Source organism: Poecilia reticulata, linkage group LG5 (genome assembly GCF_000633615.1).
Source record: "Poecilia reticulata strain Guanapo linkage group LG5, Guppy_female_1.0+MT, whole genome shotgun sequence".
NCBI classification, from domain to species: domain Eukaryota; kingdom Metazoa; phylum Chordata; class Actinopteri; order Cyprinodontiformes; family Poeciliidae; genus Poecilia; species Poecilia reticulata.
The window spans coordinates 33213591-33233361 of NC_024335.1; the positions used below are offsets into that span (position 1 = coordinate 33213591).

Below are 19771 nucleotides of genomic sequence, written 5' to 3' on the forward strand. Positions count from 1 at the left end.
TTGACATGTTGTGTTAAACCAAAACTCTCTAATATATTACAGAGCTTTTTAGCCCCTCGGTCTTGGGGGTTGTCAACATGAATGTTGAAATCACCGACAATTATCAAACAATCCTAATCAATACATATGAGAGATAGAAGCTCATTGAAGTCTGTAAACAAACCTTCCTCATATGTTGGGGTTTTGTATAGAGTTGGTGTCCAAGTTTGTTTGTGGCCTTTTACCTCGATTCCAAGATACTCGAAAAACGTAAAATTACCCAAAGAGATTTTACTACAGTTCATGCTATTCTTAAATATTGAAGCCACACCTTCTCCTTTTTTGTGTTTTCTATTCTCACTTAACAAATTGTACGTACAAGTGGAGAGCACACAGATGGACACCATCCCTCACCAAAGGTGTCCACCAACAGGTTTGAGGGTTGCCGCCGTGACTGGCACCGACAACCTCGCGGCCACAGCTCCGATAAGCCACCTCAACAAATGGAGGTACGGAACATAGTCCACTCAGACTCAATGTCCCCCACCTCCCCCAGAACATGTTCAAAGTTCTGCTGGAGATGGGAGTTAAAGCTACGTCTCACAGGGGACTATGCCAGACGTTCCCAGCAGACACTCACTGTTTGGGCCTGCCAGGCCTGACCAGCATCCTCCCCCACCACCGAAGCCAACTGACCAACAATCAGTAGTGGTCAGTTAGAATGTTCCGAGTTCTAAAATTGTCGCTTGTGATAATTGTAACCGATCATCCTGCCTGTGTGGTGTGCTACGTAGAAGGTAGAGACCGCTCTGATCTGACGTCAGGCATATTGTGTTGAATTTATTAACAGGTGGTTGTTGTGTTCTTTTGTGGGGATTTTTCTGTGGTTCCCTTCATTATTCACTAGAGGGTGCCAAAAGGCTGCACCTACCTGGAGGGCGTGCCTGTGTTTCCTGGATCCAGCACACCTGTGAGCCATCATCATCTGCAAGGAGTATATGAGGAGGAGGCTGCCGGCACTTGAGTGACAGTGTTTTGCCTGTTACGGTACTGTAGTCCCCTGAGTTGGCTCTCAATAATCTCTCCTAAGAAGATTCTTAGTCATATTTCCTTGTTGACTCCTCCTCAGGTGACGCCTTGGACCAAACCCCCGTGAAGCCTGGGTTTGCTGGCCCTCTGGATCACCTCCCTCATGACACCGTGGATGTTACCCGAGTTCCCTCTTCGTCTCTTCGTCTCTGCAGTCAACCATTCTGTTCTTGGATTTCCCAGCCAGCAGCCCATCTCGCTCTTTGCCACCTCCGCTCCAGTACTTACCTGTCCGCCCTCCACTGCAGCTTACACTACCCTCAAGGGACTCTCTCCATCTAGACACAGCCTGGGTAACCGCAGTATTATGCTGGACAAGACCAATCTTCACCTCAAGTAAGATCAGTTTATTCTTGCAACCGCAATCTCCGACAATCTCGAACTCACCATCTCTCTCCTCGCACTCTGATGACCTCAGTTGCCACCCTCCCCCCCAACAATCACAGTCACACTCATATTCTTTGTTAAAACAAACTTTATTTATCTGATTCCGGATGTCCGAGTGGTGTTCTGCATGTGGGTTAGAACACTAGAAACCAACATGACGTATTCAACATGTTGGGTTGTCTTGGCCCAGCGTGTGGGGTTTTCCCTGACTGGGAATGTTGTTGAATGTGACAGGTAGGCAATCAGAAAGCACGGTGACGTAAGCACAGAGGGGAATCCCAAACAGCTGACATGGTGCAACTGAGAGTTCGGTGGAAACGGCATGAATTCAGCATTTTGTACAAGAAATATAAACAGAACTGATGAGAGGAACTGGAACGAAACTGGTACAGCAGTTGATAAACCCTATAACTTTTCAGCTATCCATCATTAATGTGATATAACTAGGTTATAAAGCTGTTCATTCAGTCAGGGCTTGACGTTGACACTAGCTCTCTTAAAATGAGTCTACAAACGATCACCATTGCTTCTACGTCGTCATCCGTGTTTGTTTATTCTAATTTCACGTATGATATGTTGGGGTTTTACAGGATTTTCTTCTAGAATTGGTTCACACGACGACTTCAGTCGGTTCACACGAACCGACTGGAGTCGGTTCGTGTGTGGTGAGTTGCTCCAGTGGCGCAAAAAGTGGGTATGCAGGGTATGCAAGGCATAGGGGCGCAGCACCAGAGGGGGCGCCAAAACCCCGTCTGGAGGGGGCGGCGCGCTGATGATGTTTTCCCTTACAATTCTGCGTGCCTTACGCTCCTTCACCTCGCGCACATAACGAGGTAAATGTAGCGAGTTTTACCCTTCACGTATCGTCGCGTCGGGGAGGAGGAGGAGGGAGGGGGGAGGGGGGCTGAGTGAGCGTCGCTCCTTCACCCTGGCGTTCCTTCCCTCGGTCGGGGGGAGGAGAGGGGCGCCGATCTATGTTTTTGCATCCACCTGAATAATGTGTAGTTGCGCCACTGAGTTGCTCCTGCCGTGTGGATGGACACACGAACGGATCGAACTTGTTTTATCGTGTGGTCACGGGTATGGAAAATCGGTCGACAATTCTTAAATCATGTCTTGTGAAACACACCTAAGACTCACAAGCTTACTCCTCTCCTCTCATTTACTGCCCTAATGCTCTCTGACTCTGGTCGCTATGGTAACATTTAAACATCCCTTTAAAATAAGATGCGCAACAAAAACTAACATTTTAGCTCACGATAATGACAAATCAGTGGGAGCCCTGAGCTTGTTTCTCTGCAATGAGACGGTCCCAGCGTGCTTGGTCTCTTAAGTAGCGAAGTAGTTTGAAGATTCATTGCCTCATTAGCGGGCTGGTCGCAGCACATCATGCAGAGCAGGCTTGGAATGTGGTGTGATGTTTGCACCCTTATAAAGAAATACACTAGATTGGAGTCGATGTCGCTTTACTAGTCAAGTCATACGAAATGCTTCTCATACAACAATACATGGTGACAATCTGTCTCTGGATGTCGTCTGTTCTTTACGACACGTGCGCACTTGCATCTCAGACTTTTCTTTGGTGCATTCACTGACAGTTTGCAACATAAATGTATAAGCCAGTGTTGTGGTCAAGACCGAGGGAAGTCGAGACCGAGTCAGGACCAAGACTAGTGCCCTGCTCTACGTGATATGATAAAATGTGAAATGTGATCAAAATTACTTCTCAAATTGATCTAAAAGATCCATATTCCCATAAACACCTAGATATTAAATACTTAAATACATTTTACCAATGTTCCTTCTCTGTGCTACAATCCACGGTGGTCTCGTGCCATCCTTAAAAAGATAACGAAACCATTAAACATGGCACCATTCTCTCTCTGCACCATTAAACATAGCAATTGAGGCAATGCCCTGACGGTAAATAACGCTCAACTATGAACACTGACCAAGGAGCAACAAGCAAGAAGTAACCAAGCACAAGGAGCTCACCGTGACTGTTCTCACTCTCTCCCACTACATGAAGCCAGGTAGTCTGACACCATGGCACACAATACAGCTGCCACTTTGAACGAAAACAATGAAAGGGTAATGTGCATGCTCTTTCGTTCTTGTGTTTTGTTTATTTGTTAATTAAAAAAAATATCAATGTACATAATTAAATAAAATCCTCATAGCTACTGCAGTGTACTCAAAACATTACAAGAACAAAGAACGATATTCTGTCAGGTCGCCATACGCTGTCAGATTGTCATACACTTAGCACGAACTCCTGACTATACTGTATCTGTCAGTCATTACCATATCATTTTATTTAATCAGCAACATAGAATCATGACGTAGATCATCATACACTTTATCAACATTTGTATGGCATCCTGACTTAGCAGTTAATAAGTTTTACACGGGCGTGTCTTGTAGTAGACTGCAGCTGCAGCCAGACCTTGCTTTAAATACTCTTTGAAACCATGACAGCACATGTATATCTATACAGTTATCATTGAAAACAATTTAATGACTTATTTTCATCATAATTTGTTGTATGGTAAACTGACAACTCCTCTGAAGGTCAGACTTATTAATGCGCAGGCATGGTACTCACTGCATTATGCTATTCTGACAGTGTATGGTAATCTGATAGAACAACAGCTCTCAGTGACACTCCAGTCCTATTTTCTAAGTAAAGACCCGTTCAGAAGAATCAGACTGTTTCTGAATGTCACATCACTATATTGCAGAGTTTTGGACATAGCGTTGTCCCATATTTGCGACAAGTCAGACAACATCTCCGTACAATAATTCAGTGCAGTGAGTGTCTTTTTTTTTTTTTCCATCACAATGCTTATGTGTCTCTATACAGCTAGCTTTGCTAACATCACGTCAACGGAGCTTACCTTTATTTGAGCTACTTTTCTAAGTGACGAAAAAAGTTAGACCTAGTCCCCACCGTCTGCGAAAGCGAAGCGCTGCTGAGTTAGTTGTGGCCATCGGATTTCTTATTATTTATGCAGCTTTATTCTATTACTGACTATTAGACAGACATCTTCTGCCACTGAGAGGAAACCACTGCGCATGTCTTGGAGCGCCGCGTGCGAGTGAAAGGTGAGGGGGGGGGAGTAACAGAAACACGTAATTGCTTGATTTTTAATTGGTGCTCTTTACATCCACTGAAAACAAATATGTTAAATAAATTGGACAGTATGCTGTACGTTTAGTGATATTTTCACAGTTGCGGTCTTGACGGGTCTTGAAGTAAAATGCCGAGTCCTCAGTGCCCGAGACCAAATACGGTCGAGTCCGAGACGAGACAGAGACCATCAAAAAATGGTCTCGAGACCAGGACCGACCTCGAGTATTACAACACTGGTATAAGCACCGCTGAATACATTACATGTGGGAATAACCTACCGGGACAAATTCATTCTCCTGTTTCTTCTCTGGGCCTTTTCCTCTTTCCAAAGACATCTGATCTGTTTCTTACTCATTTTGCTGCTTTGGGGCTCAATGTGGGTGTGCAAGACCTAACCAAGATAATCCGGTTAAAGGATTTTCAAAATAAAAGATCCTCCAGACTCGGATAATATATGAAACAGAAATATTTAATTATCTCTGTTGCGGCGTGGCACCAATTGGTCCGCGGACGGCCTGAGAGTTGGGGATGACTGTTGTAAACTATCACAACGTTGGAGTACAATAAACTCCAAATGTATATTGCTAACTATTTTTGTTGATAAACATTCCTTTAAAGAAGAAAATACAAGTCACATATTACCAGCCAGGCATCCTAGCTGCCAGCATTTTCAATACTAAAACATGGGAAGAAGGCAATTGAGTGAGTGACTGGGGCCTAGTCCTGGTAGTCACCACCAGCTTCTCAAAAGATATATTGAGTCTCCTTGTCATTTGCCTACACTGGCCCCTGTCATTAAACAGATCAGTAGCTATTGTTATAGTATAGTTGTTAAATATTGGAGTTATGTGTAAGACACACCGAATATTGGGAACCAGGGTTTGTTGCTGCTTTATGGGGGGGGTTTCTGTTTGCCTGCTGCTTCCCCCTTTATCCACTAGATGGTGACTAGAGGCTGCACACTGTGGAGGGCGTGCCTGCTGACTCAGCCGGCGTACCCGTGATCTATTAGACAATTGTCCTGGAGTATATGAGGATCAGGCTGCCAGCACATCAACACCTGAGTGTTTGCCAGTAATGGTACTCTGCGCCCCTCCGAGCTAGCTCTCTGTGTTTTCTCTGACATTACTTCTAGTAATGTATCCTTGTTGCCTCTCTCTCAGGTGTTTTCTTGTTATGCCTTGGAAATTACCCTGTGAAGCCTGAGACCTGGCTTTCTGGATGTTTCCTCCCCTCATGACGCCATGGATTGTTACCCACTGGTTGCCAGAGTACCTCCTTCACTCCTGCTGATCTCCAGTAAACCGTTCCTGGATTCCCAGCTGGCAGTCAGTTTGCTCCTATTCTCCTCCGCACCTGAACTTACCTGTCCACCCTCCACCACAGCTTCCACACCACCAACAAAGAACCCACTCTGTCAAGACCTCACACTGGAACCCAGACCACTTCAAGGACACACACAAAGGGACCACACCCTGGAAACCACTGTACATCTATCTTCACATCAAGTAAGATCAGTCTAATTCTCCTCGAAGTTCCAATTTCCGACGACCTCAAACTCACCATCTCTCTCTCAGTGCTCTTCAGCATACAGACTTGCCAACCCCAAGGACCAAACTCACACAATCTCACTTTTATCACTGTTAAAATAACCTTAATTGATCTGATTATCTGTTCACCTGGTGGTGTTCTGTATGTGGGTAAAGAAACTGGAACCCAACATACACTGAATTTATTACAGTCAGATCACATACAGTATGAATATACTGTTACTGTTTGTGTATTGTTCATATTTACCCTACCCAATTTGTTTTGTTTATTATAATAATTAAATTTTTCATTGTAGTTTGTTAGTTTGTAAGAAACTAGTTTTTATGTCCATCTCCTGCCTTTAATCAGCAGTACTAATATTTCCTATATGTCATTGAATGCTACTGTTTACGTGTGTTTCTTCAACAGGCCTTTTTGCAGTCAGTGCACTGCTCCGTTCTGTTGAGGAGCGTTAGGCACTGAGTGAGAGAATGTGAGTTATTTGTGTCAATGTAAATAAAACCTGTGCCTGATCCCAACAACATAGTGTTGGAATCAAATACTGTTACTGTTAGCAATAGAATTAATGATTTTCATCTTCGCATCACATTCTGTATTTCTGTTTTCTTTCTCTGTGGACAGTGACATTTCCCTTTCACTGTAGCTGCAGTGTAACCCTTTTTTGTTACAAGAGGACAGATATGACACCAAGTTCTGTCTTTTCTTTGTGTCAGCTGGCCTCAAGGTGACATGGGAGTGTGCTCTCATCACCGGAGCCAACTGTGACACATACTCTCCATGGAACTCATTAAGGGGGTAAAAGGGTGCTCTGTTCCGGCAGAATGTTCAATAAAATAATGCATTTTACTAAAACCAGTCACCTTTTCCATGAAACACCTGCTGGGGCCACACACATGCTCTGAGTAAATGTTGGACTGTTTTTCCAAGGTGATTCGGGCAGGGGACAAAAACTTTAATTCAATACAGCTAAAATTGGATTGTAAGAAAAAAAAAACCAATAATAGTGATGCCTTTATAATGGCAGTGGTAATAATCAAGTGAGACCAGGTTCAGACAATAGATTGAGTCATTAAACCAAAATTTGGTTACAGATCAGTAATACTTTAACAGTCTAAAAGGAAAACAATCAAATCCACCAATACTGAAAATATATCTAAAAAGGCGTATAACTGCCCATTTAAAGTTCAAACACTCAAGTAAGTATAACAATACTTCATGTGTTTACCCCAGTAAAAGTAAAAAGTACCCATCCGAGAAGTCACTCAAGAGTAAAAACGTACTTGGCAAAAGTTACTCAAGTACCGAATAACTGATCAACCGTCATGTTGAAGAGGTGAAGGTGGATCAGCAGCAGGCAGGAGACTCAGTGTGATGATGACTTTAATCTAGAACAAAAACCCCACTTACAAAACAAAAAATACAAAGTCCAGGTAGTTGAATCCAAAAACCCACCGACCAAACATGGGACACAGGAACAGAAACGGGAGGTAAAAATGAACTGGCAATTAGTGACAGAGTAAGAGGGAGTTAAATACTGGGAAGTAGTGGTGAGAAACAATGGAGCAGAGTTGATGAGCTAATTGACCAGGAGTTAGACCAAGAGTCAGCTGAAGACAAAGAAGGTGGTACAGGGTATCTGGGAAGATACATAGGGGAACACAAGTAATGATCAATTACTGAAAATTTGGTGTCTCAGTGACTTGTTTGTGTAGGGGATATACTGTAATAGTTTTGTGTTTCATGGCGAGATGTCAAACTTTGAGGCCTGGCCATGCCCTTTCAGCATGCATGAAAACTCACTGATTTGATAACTTTGACTCGGCCATGCCTTATGAACAAACTGACCAAGTTTGAACCCGATCAATCCAAATCCCTAGGAGGAGTTTGATCAAATATGGAAGTTGTAAACGGCCAAAATGCCGTGAAAATCAGAACTTCAATCCAAAATAGCTGACTTCCTCTTTAGAAGTCAGCTATTTCCTGTTTGGAAATAGTCAGCCATTTCCAGACAGGAAATAGTTGAAATAGCTATTTTCTGTCAGCTATTTCCTGACCCTTTCCTGAAATAGTCAGCTGACATATTAGTGTAGTTTGGTGGGGTTTTTTAATATGTTGGCCTCCAAAAAGGCAATTCATTTGATTAATTATGTTTCCTTCAAACAATAACATATGTCAGTTTACGGACAAAGACATGTCAAGGCTCAAACAACGATGTAGGCAACCACGCTGGACAGACTGACTTTTAACTAAAACAAAACCAAACTGCTACAAGAGGGTACTAAATCAACAGGAGATGAATACAAACTTTATTATCACAATACAATAAGGAAAAATGAGTAACAATTCTAATGAAGTGAAGTGGCTTAAATTGGTTATTTTCACAGTAAGCAATCATGCAACAATTAAACCTGTCATTATTTGTGCATCTTTTGTAATAAAATAATATTCTGCATATGGCTGTCTAAAAGTTAAGGTTATCTTTTTCAGCACATTTAAGTTCAACTGTAATTAAAACTCCTAATTTATCTTTAGCAGCACATTACATTGGCCCTGTGGGCTGACTCCTGGATGAGCAGAATGCAGAGCTACTGAGCCCTAATGCACTAGCATTTATATGCTTTGAATCTCCCTAAGAAATATGATGGAATAACTATATTTTCTTTCTGTTTTATGTGATAGACCAACACAAACTAGTGAATTGTGTGAAAAAATAAGAAACCAATAAATGGTTTTCAATATTTAAAAGTAAAGAAAAAACACAGTGTGCCTTCATATTCAGCTCCCCAGAGTCAATACTTTGTAAAGCCTCTTTGTGTTTCAGTCACAGCTGCATGTGTTTCCTTTCTCTAGTTTCTAGTATAAATATCTAAGTACACTTGAAATAAGATAAAATTTACTTGCAAGTAACTTTTCAGCAACACGTAGGAGCTTGTTTTAAGTCAATAACTCCTTAATATATATTTAAAGAGTTGTAGTTCCACTGGCAGATTATTTCACCTTTAACATGAGGGAATGTCTCGTTATAAGTGAAATAATCTGCCAGTAGAACTTGTACTTTTTCACCATTATTAATAATTATTATTGTGTGGAATATTGGGCCATTCACCTGGTTCTCTTCTATCATCCATCTTCTTTAACCACCCTGCTAAAGAAACATTTTCTGAATAAAGTGCAAAACATCCCACATCTTCTTTCGATTTTTTATCAAAACTGAAAGAAAAAAGCACAAACAGTGCAGAAAATAATGTAATTAGTGTATTGCGCTGTAACACAATATAAAACTAAGAGTAGCGACTTATCCTTCAAAGTTCTACTTGCACTGATTGCAGCATAACGGGTTTTCAGTCAACAAATATTCTCATATCTTCATTTTTCAATTAGCATGGCTCTTGTTCTTGCAGCATATGCAAGCACAGCGGGGCGTCTATTAAAATGCAACTCAAGTGATGAACCTAATTAGAGAAAATTAGATGGCTTTTTGGTGTGTGCTCTCTGTTCCTTTGCTCATGCAAATAATCCAAGCATCTCACTTTTTATCATTCACATACACACAGTGGCCAAAAGAGATGGCTCTCAATTCTGCTGATAAACTCGTCTTTGATGCCAATTGGTGTTCTCTGGCTTCCGCAGTGTTACTAAAACATAATCAAGTCTCTTGATGGTTCGTCCCGACTGCTCAATAATGCATTTGAAAAGGGAATTAGAGGCAGAATACACCATTTCCTTCCATTTAGAGCTACTTTGCTTTTGCCTTTGGCTTCATCATCACTTCGCTGTAGGAAATCACTCAAACTAATAAAACGCAGCTGACGTGATGTTCGGATAGGAATGGATGTGAAGTATTCCTTTTTCCCCCAACATCATTGGAACATTAGAGAAGCGCTCACAGTACCAGCGGGCAGTGGGCCAAATGGACCCTTTCGCAACGCAAAGGATAATTTTTCCTAGAGGCTCGCTTCTGACGAAGAAAGCAAACTGCTCCCACACCCAGGACGAGAATACAATGTTTACACCCTGACTCCACGTAGGAACTGTACTTTTTAAAAATTTTTATTATAATTTTTTTGTAGACATTAAGTCACTTTGACCTCCAGTTGTGAGTAGCTGCATTTATATTTCTTGAGAAAATCAGGTTTGTCAGACCTGGTGCGTTTTTTTTAATGTGATGCAATGGAGCAGATGGCAGCTGAAACCACTCTGAAAGCTGCAATGAAAGACAAAGGAGTAGCGAACATGAAGGAGGACAACCCTGCGTGGGCTAGAGAAGGTAAGAATCATGTCTGAGGGTGTAAAAAATATCTGAGTGTTGCCTGTAGATGTTTATTACGGTAGCTAGAGTTAGTGTCACATTCCTTTATTAAAGTCATGTTATCATGATCTTAAGTGATAATATTGTTGTTTCGAGACCATTTTCAAGTAATACATTGCTAATGGTAATATATTACTTTTTTGATATTTGGGAGTTTATCCTCTTAAAGCTTCATAAACTTATGTTTGTTGTTTATGGTTGGTGTGTTTAATTTGGATATTTAAACGTCTTCCAGTTCCAGTGCCAAGTGTTCTGTACAGAATCTAACAGAAATAAAAAAACAAACACGCACTACTGAAAGAATAAATAAAATAGTTTAAGAAGCAAAATTAGTTAAAACATTGATAATCGGAATAAAAATTGTTAATCTCATTTTTCAATCAATTGATTAATTGCTTATAGTTGGAGCTTCATGTCTTTTCTGGTTTGTACCTGCAAAATAGGTGCAAGTCAGTCAGACTGGACAGAAGATCAATTTAAAATCTCGCGGTAAATTCTCAATTGGATTTGATTCTGGACTTGGACTGGGCCAATATAGCACAGTTTCTTTTTTTGCAGCATATACCTTTCGTCCGTATTTTTTTGTCCCCACAGCATGATGCTGCCACCACCATTTTCCCTGTCAAATGCTGCACATAGGGTGATGTACATTATTTTTCAGTCATATGTTTTGTGTTTTCCTTAGCATTCAAGATGCTCTTTGTTCACTAATGTTGTCTAACAAATCTCAAAGGCCTTCAAAGGACAACTTTATATACACTAAATTACACACCAAGGATCTAATTAGATGAGTGATGTTTACACTTTTTGCAAAAGAGGCCAGAATCTCAAAGATGAAAGTACTAAGGGGACATTCTATTTTTCTAACTTGAAAATAATTTTCTTGGGATCCTATTTTCATCTGCTCAGCAGTATATTCAATGTGCAATATTTCTTAATGAAACAAAGTGGCATTTTTATTTTTGTCAAAAGGCAGAGAGAATAAAATTACCTAAAAAGTTTGGAAACTGTTTTTTTAATCTAGAAAATCTTTTTGTCTATTCCTAATAACAAGAACAACAATTTTCTTTGTAAAACAAAATCTTCTTATATTAAATAAGTTTAACCCTTGTGTCTACAAATAGGGTCCAACCGATCCCACACTCAAAACTTGTATCATTTGCCACAGTCCTCGCACGCACAAGGGTTAATAAATGGATGTTGCAGGATGTTTATAATTCTACTTACAATAAAAAAGAACAAATATTTGCCTATAACTTTCCATTAAATAATTAAATTTGTCATTGAAATTGTCACAGAATTTCAGATCATAGTGCCTCACACATGGGGCACTATTTGTATTTGTGGCCACCAAGAGCCACCAGTGGCCTGTGGGCCACACTTTGGACACCCCTGAATTAGTGGATATATTAAGACAATTGGATTTTATTTAGCAGTTCCAAAGTAAAAGGGGCTGGGTAAAATGCTGCTACACTTATTTGTAAAGAATAATGAGAACCAAATATTTTCCTTCATTTCATGAAAAAGTGTAATTATACCATGTATTTCACATAAAACATGTTAAGGTTTTTTTTTCAGCCTACAATGAGTTATGCAAGTTATTTAAGTTCTGCTGTGCATACACAACTAATGTAAATGGAGTGAGTTCTGAACTTCTGACCAGAAACAACACACAAAAAAAATGTCCCAATTTTTTTGGCAGAAAGATTCCAAAATGTGAATGCCTCTGCAGAAGACAAACACGGGGAAACCAGTGGAGATCCTAAGCTGCGAGGTGATAACCTTTTCCCTCTAAACGAGAGCCAAAGGAAATCTTTGTCTCCTTCATCTGGCACAACAAATGATCTGACTTCCCCTCCTAAGAGCAGCATGGGAGGTGAGTGAAGGCAGCAAGCAGAGCATTCTGTACTCCACTTAGACTTTGTTTTATAAACCTCTGGATAGACAGACTCACATTTCTATAGCAAGTGCTCTGCTTTAATGTAATAAACTGTTGTTAATCTGGACTCTAATATTTCTGCAAAGTGAATAACATATATTGTTAATCCCTCGATGCTGTGAAAATGCTTCAATATATTTCACTATTTTGAATTTTTCAAGATCTCACACATAAAATACCAATAAACGTTTCTGGTTGTGACATGACAAAATGGGGAAAAGTTTTAAGTAAATCCATCCAAATTCTAAAAAAACTACAAACATTTTATTCTAAAACACCAGCCCAGCAAATGGGGTTATGATAACCTAATAGGAACCAACTGGTAGGAGGGCGTTCTTAGGCCCCTAAAACATTACATAAGTATTAATGGAAATCTTTGCGTTAATCCTCACTTGAAATAACTCGCAGGAAGGACGTGTTACACGTGATCTACTAAGATTGTGAGCACAATTGATTGCATGTCCAAAAGTGGTGCAGACCTTCCTATTTAAATGAGGATTTTACATGCTCCACGAGGCTCTTTCCTCATGGAGAGTGTCAGAGACCGAAGAGGCCCTAAAAAAGTTTTGAAGGCATCATATCTGTCAAGTCCCATGTTTTGGCCGGGAAACTCATGTTTTCATCTCTTTCCCACTGTCCTCTATGATTAGTATTTTCCCATATCATATTACAATTGTAATATGTACACTGCTCAAAAAAATAAAGGGAACACTTAAACAACACAATATAACGCCAAGTAAATCAAACTTCTGTGAAATCAAACTGTCCACTTAGGAAGCAACACTGATTGACAACATGGACCCTCGTTGGGTCAATCAGTGTTGCTTCCTAAGTGGACAGTTTGAGTTCACAGAAGTTTGATTTACTTGGAGTTATATTGTGTTGTTTAAGTGTTCCCTTTATTTTTTTGAGCAGTGTATTTAAGTGCCTCTCCAAACTGAATTCTGTTCCTCATGGTAACCTTGCTGTCAGCTGCTGCAGCTGCTAACAGTGGTAACAAACCAGGTGTTGTGCCAAAAAGTGATGGTCTGTCAAAAACTTATCAAGTGAGATTGTGCGTGGCCGAGGAGCGCATTCTGATTGAGTGTCTTGATGAATGGTTTCGAACGACTTTCTCCATTGTTTAGTTCTTTTAGACAAATTATGTTAACACCAATAGCATATATAGTTTTATGTCCAAGGTTGCAACAAAAAATCATCTTGTGTATCCTTTGCTGCCCAATGAAATGTAATTTCTGCCTGAAATGACTTTTTCACTCAAAGGGATATGATTATCATAGATATGTTTGAAGAATATGTAAATAAATGTGCTTGTAATCACTTGTGTGTTTTCATCTAGGCTCTATAATAAGAATGACAGAATTTCACTGTCAACAAAGGTAGGCCTATCAGATTCTGAACACGTGACTATAGTTTGTAAGTGGTGGACATGTAGCAATTTTAGACTTCTTGTACACCTGTCCAGGGATACTGGACAAAGGTTGGGCTGGTGGGATGGCTCATATTGGCCAGTGGAAAATGTCCCTCATTTTAAAATCCAAAACTTGACAGGTATGGAAGGCATGGATTTGGAGGTATAATAATACATTTAATTTAAATGAGTATCTCAAAGTGACACAAGAACATTGAAAAAATGCATCAAAAATAAGGCTCTAAACAGTTGCATTTAACTAAACTCTGTAAATTAGTGTTCCAGTTTCCACCTGCTTTTCAAACGTGCAAAATACAAACGCAAAAACAGCACCTGTAATCTGGTTCAGGTTTAATTCTCTGATCATCAGCATACGTTTTATATATTCATAAAGGCAGACACACTAAAGGGAAGGTCCTGCTATGCCGGTCATTTTGTGGACACAGTCCTGTCTGGTCAGGATTCTTCCTGAGCTTAACCATTATTGGAAAAAAATGTAAAACAAAATTTCTGTCTATTGGATGCTGATAGAGACACATCCCAAAAGGTCTCCAGCAGTAAGTGCAACTTCCACAAGGTCTCAACTCAAGAAGAACCCAATGCAAAAGCATGCCATGTTTTTCATATTTTTATTTACCAAAAAAATGGAAGCCATGTATCATCTTCCTTACACTTTCCAATCACGCTCTGCTCTGCTTATCTTTAGCATGAAGTCTCAATTAAACACATTGTTGCTGTAACAGCAAATTGCAGCATACTTTTGCACAACACTGCACATTGCCTAGGCATTGTCTGCAAAATGTAATTTGATTGTAATCAGTTCTTAAAAGCCAGCTCAATTAGAAAGACAATAAACCATCAGCTTAGAGGTGAGGCCTCTCTAAAAGCTCTGCAGCACAAGTTGGGAGGATTTTCCTGTGACATTGTCTTCTGTGAGTCACTGGTTCCTCATGGTCAGCGTTTGATGATCTCACACTTTATAGCTCCCAGGGGGGAAGCTTTAAAGCTTTTTCCTCTGGCAAAGGAGGCTCGAAAGCTTTGTTTCAGTTCAAGCACAAGGTACATTGAAAAAACTCCTGACAAAGTGTACAACAGACTTCTGGTAATTGATGATGTCTCTGAGCAGCTTTCTTGCCCTTCTCTGTATAAAAGAGGAAGGCATGATTTCCTAAATTATGCATTGGAACGGGAGGAAAAGAAGCTTTTAACTGTTATAAGACATGAGCAAAGACCAGCAGCTGGGGGCTGAGATGATTTACAGTGCATAGCGAGTGTTTGTGCTCTTTGAGGTTTTACGAAGAGCACGTTAAAAACTCGAAGTGCTTTTATGCTTTGAATAAAAGCTCTGTTGTAGAAAGCAATGTGCGTTTCAAATATTGTAAAAAGAAAAATCTGAAAAACACGAGTCATTATTAGTAGTAATACAATTATAACTGTAATCCCCTAGACTACGACTTTACTCTCATTATTTTGACTTCATTCTCAGAATTTTGATTATTCTCATGAACTACAGCTTTTTTTTTTTTTTTACATTATTTCGACTTTATTCTCATACTACTGTGATTTTATGCTCATAATATGTTTATTTTTGTAATTTTATGATTTTGTTCTCATAATTGTATTTATTTTTTACTTTCTTCTTGTGTGGTCCTAGAACTCCGACGTACAAACAGGAAAAATATAAGTTCAAATTTCAGAATGGAAAATCATGTCACCCTGACTAACCTCATTTCTCAGGCTATGAATACATGGAAATACTCTGGATGGAAGAAACACCAGGGAAAACAGCTAGAAAACAAGACAAACTAGAACAAACCAAGGTTTAATGAGCAGTTTTTCTCTGTTTGTGTCCCTCAGTTGACTGTGCTGACATTGTCCTGAACTGCCTCTTCTGCCGGTTCCACGACATGATCCCCATCCTGCCTGATTGCTGCCAGGGACTCACCAATCATTGTTGGCCAAGCTACAGGCATGTCGACCACACTGGAGAGTCTTTGCACAGTGACGACGATGACTCTTGTGTGGAACTAGATTGTGGTTTGTTTGGGAACTGCCACGATGCGAGCGACTGTCTGGAACTGGCTATGGAGGTTTCTGAAATATGCTACCATTAGGGGGAACCCTGAAGTCTGTGAGAAAGAGCAACGTCTCAGGACTAAAAGGATCAGGGAATAATAAGGGGAAGTTTGATGTTTACATAGATCTATGTATGTGTGCTCAGATGGGATTGTATTAAACTTCTTTAATAAACTACCTACTATCATTGTGTTTTGTTATGATGTGATCAAATGTGCACACAATTTAGTTGTAATAGACAAGCCTTTTAATACACATTTATGGAAAATGTTCCCGATTAATGCTACTGAATTATCTTACCTGGTTTTTTAAGGTACTTGCAATTTGATACATCAAACTTTGCTGAAGTCATTTCTAATCTCTGTCACATTGTTTCTCGTCTTGCCACATACTGAAATCACATACCATGTGGGTCTTTGAATTATGTCTTCTGGTGCGCTTCTATTCTAAATAGGGTGAGTATACTGGAACCAAGGATGTGGACATCACAGTGTTCTGCAACAGCAAGATAGGGTGAGTTACTTTTGCTGGGTTTTTTAAATATTTAACAACGAACTAAATGTCTGAGAATTACTTTTCAATTCTCAATGGTTAGGTAGCCAAGTTAATCAGAAATTAATGCAAGATACCAGTTTCAATTTCAAGTATCCAGCATTTTCATGAGTGATTCTTGATCTGTTCCATTGCAACACTTATGGAGCAAAATTTAAGTGATGTAGAAGACTCATGGCCAGTTGAGTCGCAAATCTTTTTATATTTTTTATTATTTTATCAAACCATCATTTGAAAACTGCATTTTATATTTAGTCAGGTTATCTTTGATGTCAAAATTTGTTCAATGATTCAGGTGTGAAGAAAGCAGAAACAGAAGAAATCTGTGATGGGAAAGCACTTTTCCCAGCTCTCTGGTTTATTACAGTGTGTATCTACAACCAGTAACCTGTTGGCCTGCACATTCCGCTGCTGTTCTGTTGATACAATGAGACACCAACAAGCACTTCAGCTTCAGCATGATAGTCTTTGTAAAGTGCTGAAAAAATCTTGAAGCCTGTCCCCTTTTGTGTGGGCCAATTTCAGTTCAAGCGCCACTGAAAACTCGCAAGTTGTTAGATGTGGAATTTGTAGGACACTTGTCTTTGTCACTGCCCTCAACCCTCGTCCTCAAAGACAATTCTCTCAAGTGCGAGATCGCTGTTTAGATCACTTCATTCTGAAATATGCCCTTGTAAAACTACAGGAAATAGACACTGCTCTGTCAGTTAGACAAATGGTAGATAGAAAACCATTATGTAGGAGCTTCATATTCAATCTAGGAATGCATATCCACTTAAGTTTTCTCCAGGCTGGTATTTTGCATATTAATTTGGGATCAATGTCTAGATCTTTAAACTAATTTAGTGAAGGGCCAATCCATAACACCATAAACTAGTTCCTGGTGTTGTATACTTTACACTTAATATTATTTTGATTTAAAAGTATTCTTAATTGTAACTGTGTATCTATGGCTAAACTACAATCTGACCAACGTTGCTACACCAAGTTAAGAATACTCATAAAAGCTGAGATAGAATTTATTTCAGCTTTAGTACCACTAATTAAACCTGCCTGCAATGGGATTTACATCCCTAAAGCAACATTGTGTAACATTAAAACAATGACATCACATAGCAGTGAATTGCTTACGAAAGGAATAATGGATGGGATGGTTTATGGATCGATTTGTTTATTAAACAAGGGGAGCCGACAGTATTGTCACGAGATCATAACAGCTAATAGAAGAACACACAATTAACAGCAATGGCTTTTTGTGGCACACTGACTACAATTTCTGTAGTGAAGTGTGTTTGGATGTGTAGTTAGCACTATGAGTGGTCTGATTGTGATGTGATGCATTTCACTGACAGACTTCTCTTATAAGTTCAAAATATAATTTTCAGCTATTGTTTATGTCCTCGTATACGGCGTCTGTCATACGGACGGCATTTATGTACACTGCAATGCCTCTTCGGTAGATGATATATGCTAGGTGCTACAGTGATGGCTCTGTCCAAACAGAACAGAATTTAACTTTAAATACCTTTAGCTATCAAAGCAATCAAAACTTTTCTTATGATTTGGTCACAAATATAGATTTAATCTAATGGTCAAAAATCATAATGTGTGAACCATGCTTAAGTCCCATGGAATTCTCTGAATACGAACGTATTCTCTGAATATGTTAGCATAAAAAACAAAGCAATCCACACCCATTTTCTGTAAACCCTTGTCCCTCAGTGGGGTCGGGAGGGTTGCTGGTGTGCCTATCTCTAGCTAACATTCCGGGCGAGAGGCGGAGTACACCCTGGACAGGTCGCCAGTCTGTCGCAGGGCAACACCGAGACAGACAGGACAAACAACCATGCACACACACACTCACACCTAGGGGCAATTTGGAGAGGCCAATTAACCTGACAGTCATGTTTTCAGACTGTGGGAGGAAGCTGGAGTACCAGGAGAGAACCCACACATGCACAGAGAGAAGATGCAAACTCCATGCAGAAAGACCCCGGGCCAGGAATCGAACCTAGAACCTTCTTGCTGCAAGGCAACAGCTCTACCAACTGCGCCACTGTGCAGCCCAATGCACATCCAAGCAATAGGATGGTGTTGGGAACTGGGGTTTTTGGTTTCTTTGTGGGTTTTTCACTGTTTGCCTGCTGCTTCAAACTTCATCCACTAGATGGTGACTAGAGGCTGCACACTGTGCCCCTCCGAGCGCAGAGTGCTAAGGGGGTTGAGCTAAGAGGTTAAGCTCTCTGTGTTACTTCTGAAATGTCTTCTAGTAATGTATCCTTGTTGCCTCTCTCTCAGGTGTTTTCTTGTTATGCCTTGGAAATTACCCTGTGAAGCCTGAGACCTGGCTTTCTGGATGTTTCCTCCCCTCATGACGCCGTGGATTGTTACCCACTGGTTGCCCGAGTGCCTCCTTTGCTCCTGCTGATCTCCAGTAAACCGTTCCAATATTTACATGTGAAGCCAGTCTTGTCCACTGATCTTATCTATCTCAGCAAAGGTTTACAAATCAGCCTCTGTCCTCTTCTGCTCTGCAGTGAGAGGTTTGATTTACAGAACGGTCCACCAGGTCATGTCTGCAGTTAACAATATTTACCCCACTGTTGCTAACACAGCGACTTTCTTGCTACCTTTAGCAACATTTCAGACAAAAATATTGGTATCTGCCAAAATCAAAATCGGCAGGTCAGGCTTTAAAGATTGGTAATCTGCCAGAAAACTACAATCGGTGTAGCCCAACTTCACATACATACACACATATTCATGACATACTTTGATTAAATTAATTTATCTTAAGTGTACCTCCAATAGCTAAAAAATAAATTTACACCAGGTGAGTCTTTCTCCCATGAGGATGTGTACCGGTATCGGACTGATTTTGTGCCTTCAAACAATTTTAATAAATTAATTTAAAGTTAAAACTCAGTTTCACACAAATACAAACATTGTAGCATAAATGTTTGGCTGTTGAACTGGACTGGTCAAGGTCGCTATCAGGCTATATTTCTATTAACAGCTTTGTAAATCTTTCTGATAAACATTAAGTTACCAAGACACATTAAAACGTGCCTTTATCTAGGTTTTTTTCTAATTTTGCTCTTTTTCTCTGTCTGTGATGCATAAATCCTTTTTTGCAACATTGTTTTGAAAACTTACCTTCCACTGGTGCTTTGGAGGTTTGGATGCGCACTGCACAGCAGCTCCTATTATCTTGCAATGGGTTACCAACCGCAGTCACAAGGGAGCCCATGAGATATATTATTGTAAAAAATTTTTTTTTTAAATCACAACTTTATAATGACGTTATGTGCTTTTGTTAATATAATCACATCGAAATCATTACAA

General features: G+C 40.0%; 1 protein-coding gene and 2 long non-coding RNA genes across 4 annotated transcripts; all 3 read left to right on the forward strand.

The window, feature by feature from the left end:
* Positions 1-370: 370 nt before the first annotated feature.
* On the forward strand, positions 371-1192 carry LOC103465594 (uncharacterized). Its single transcript, XR_533820.2, has 3 exons — positions 371-690; positions 830-1026; positions 1109-1192. It is a non-coding gene; the product is annotated as an uncharacterized LOC103465594 (long non-coding RNA).
* A 21-nt stretch (positions 1193-1213) lies between these two features.
* Positions 1214-6076, forward strand: LOC103465593 (uncharacterized). Its single transcript, XR_533819.1, has 3 exons — positions 1214-1404; positions 5530-5668; positions 5752-6076. It is a non-coding gene; the product is annotated as an uncharacterized LOC103465593 (long non-coding RNA).
* A 3379-nt stretch (positions 6077-9455) lies between these two features.
* Positions 9456-16019, forward strand: mdfic2 (MyoD family inhibitor domain containing 2). Of its 2 annotated transcripts, XM_008410579.2 has the most exons (3): positions 9456-10406; positions 12151-12324; positions 15656-16019. In XM_008410579.2, exons 1-3 carry the CDS (start codon positions 10310-10312, stop codon positions 15910-15912), a joined length of 528 nt encoding a protein of 175 aa, XP_008408801.2. In that variant the 5' UTR covers positions 9456-10309; the 3' UTR covers positions 15913-16019. The 2 variants fall into 2 exon arrangements, with proteins under 2 accessions (XP_008408801.2, XP_017160180.1); XM_017304691.1 differs by lacking the exon at positions 12151-12324.
* Positions 16020-19771: the final 3752 nt, after the last annotated feature.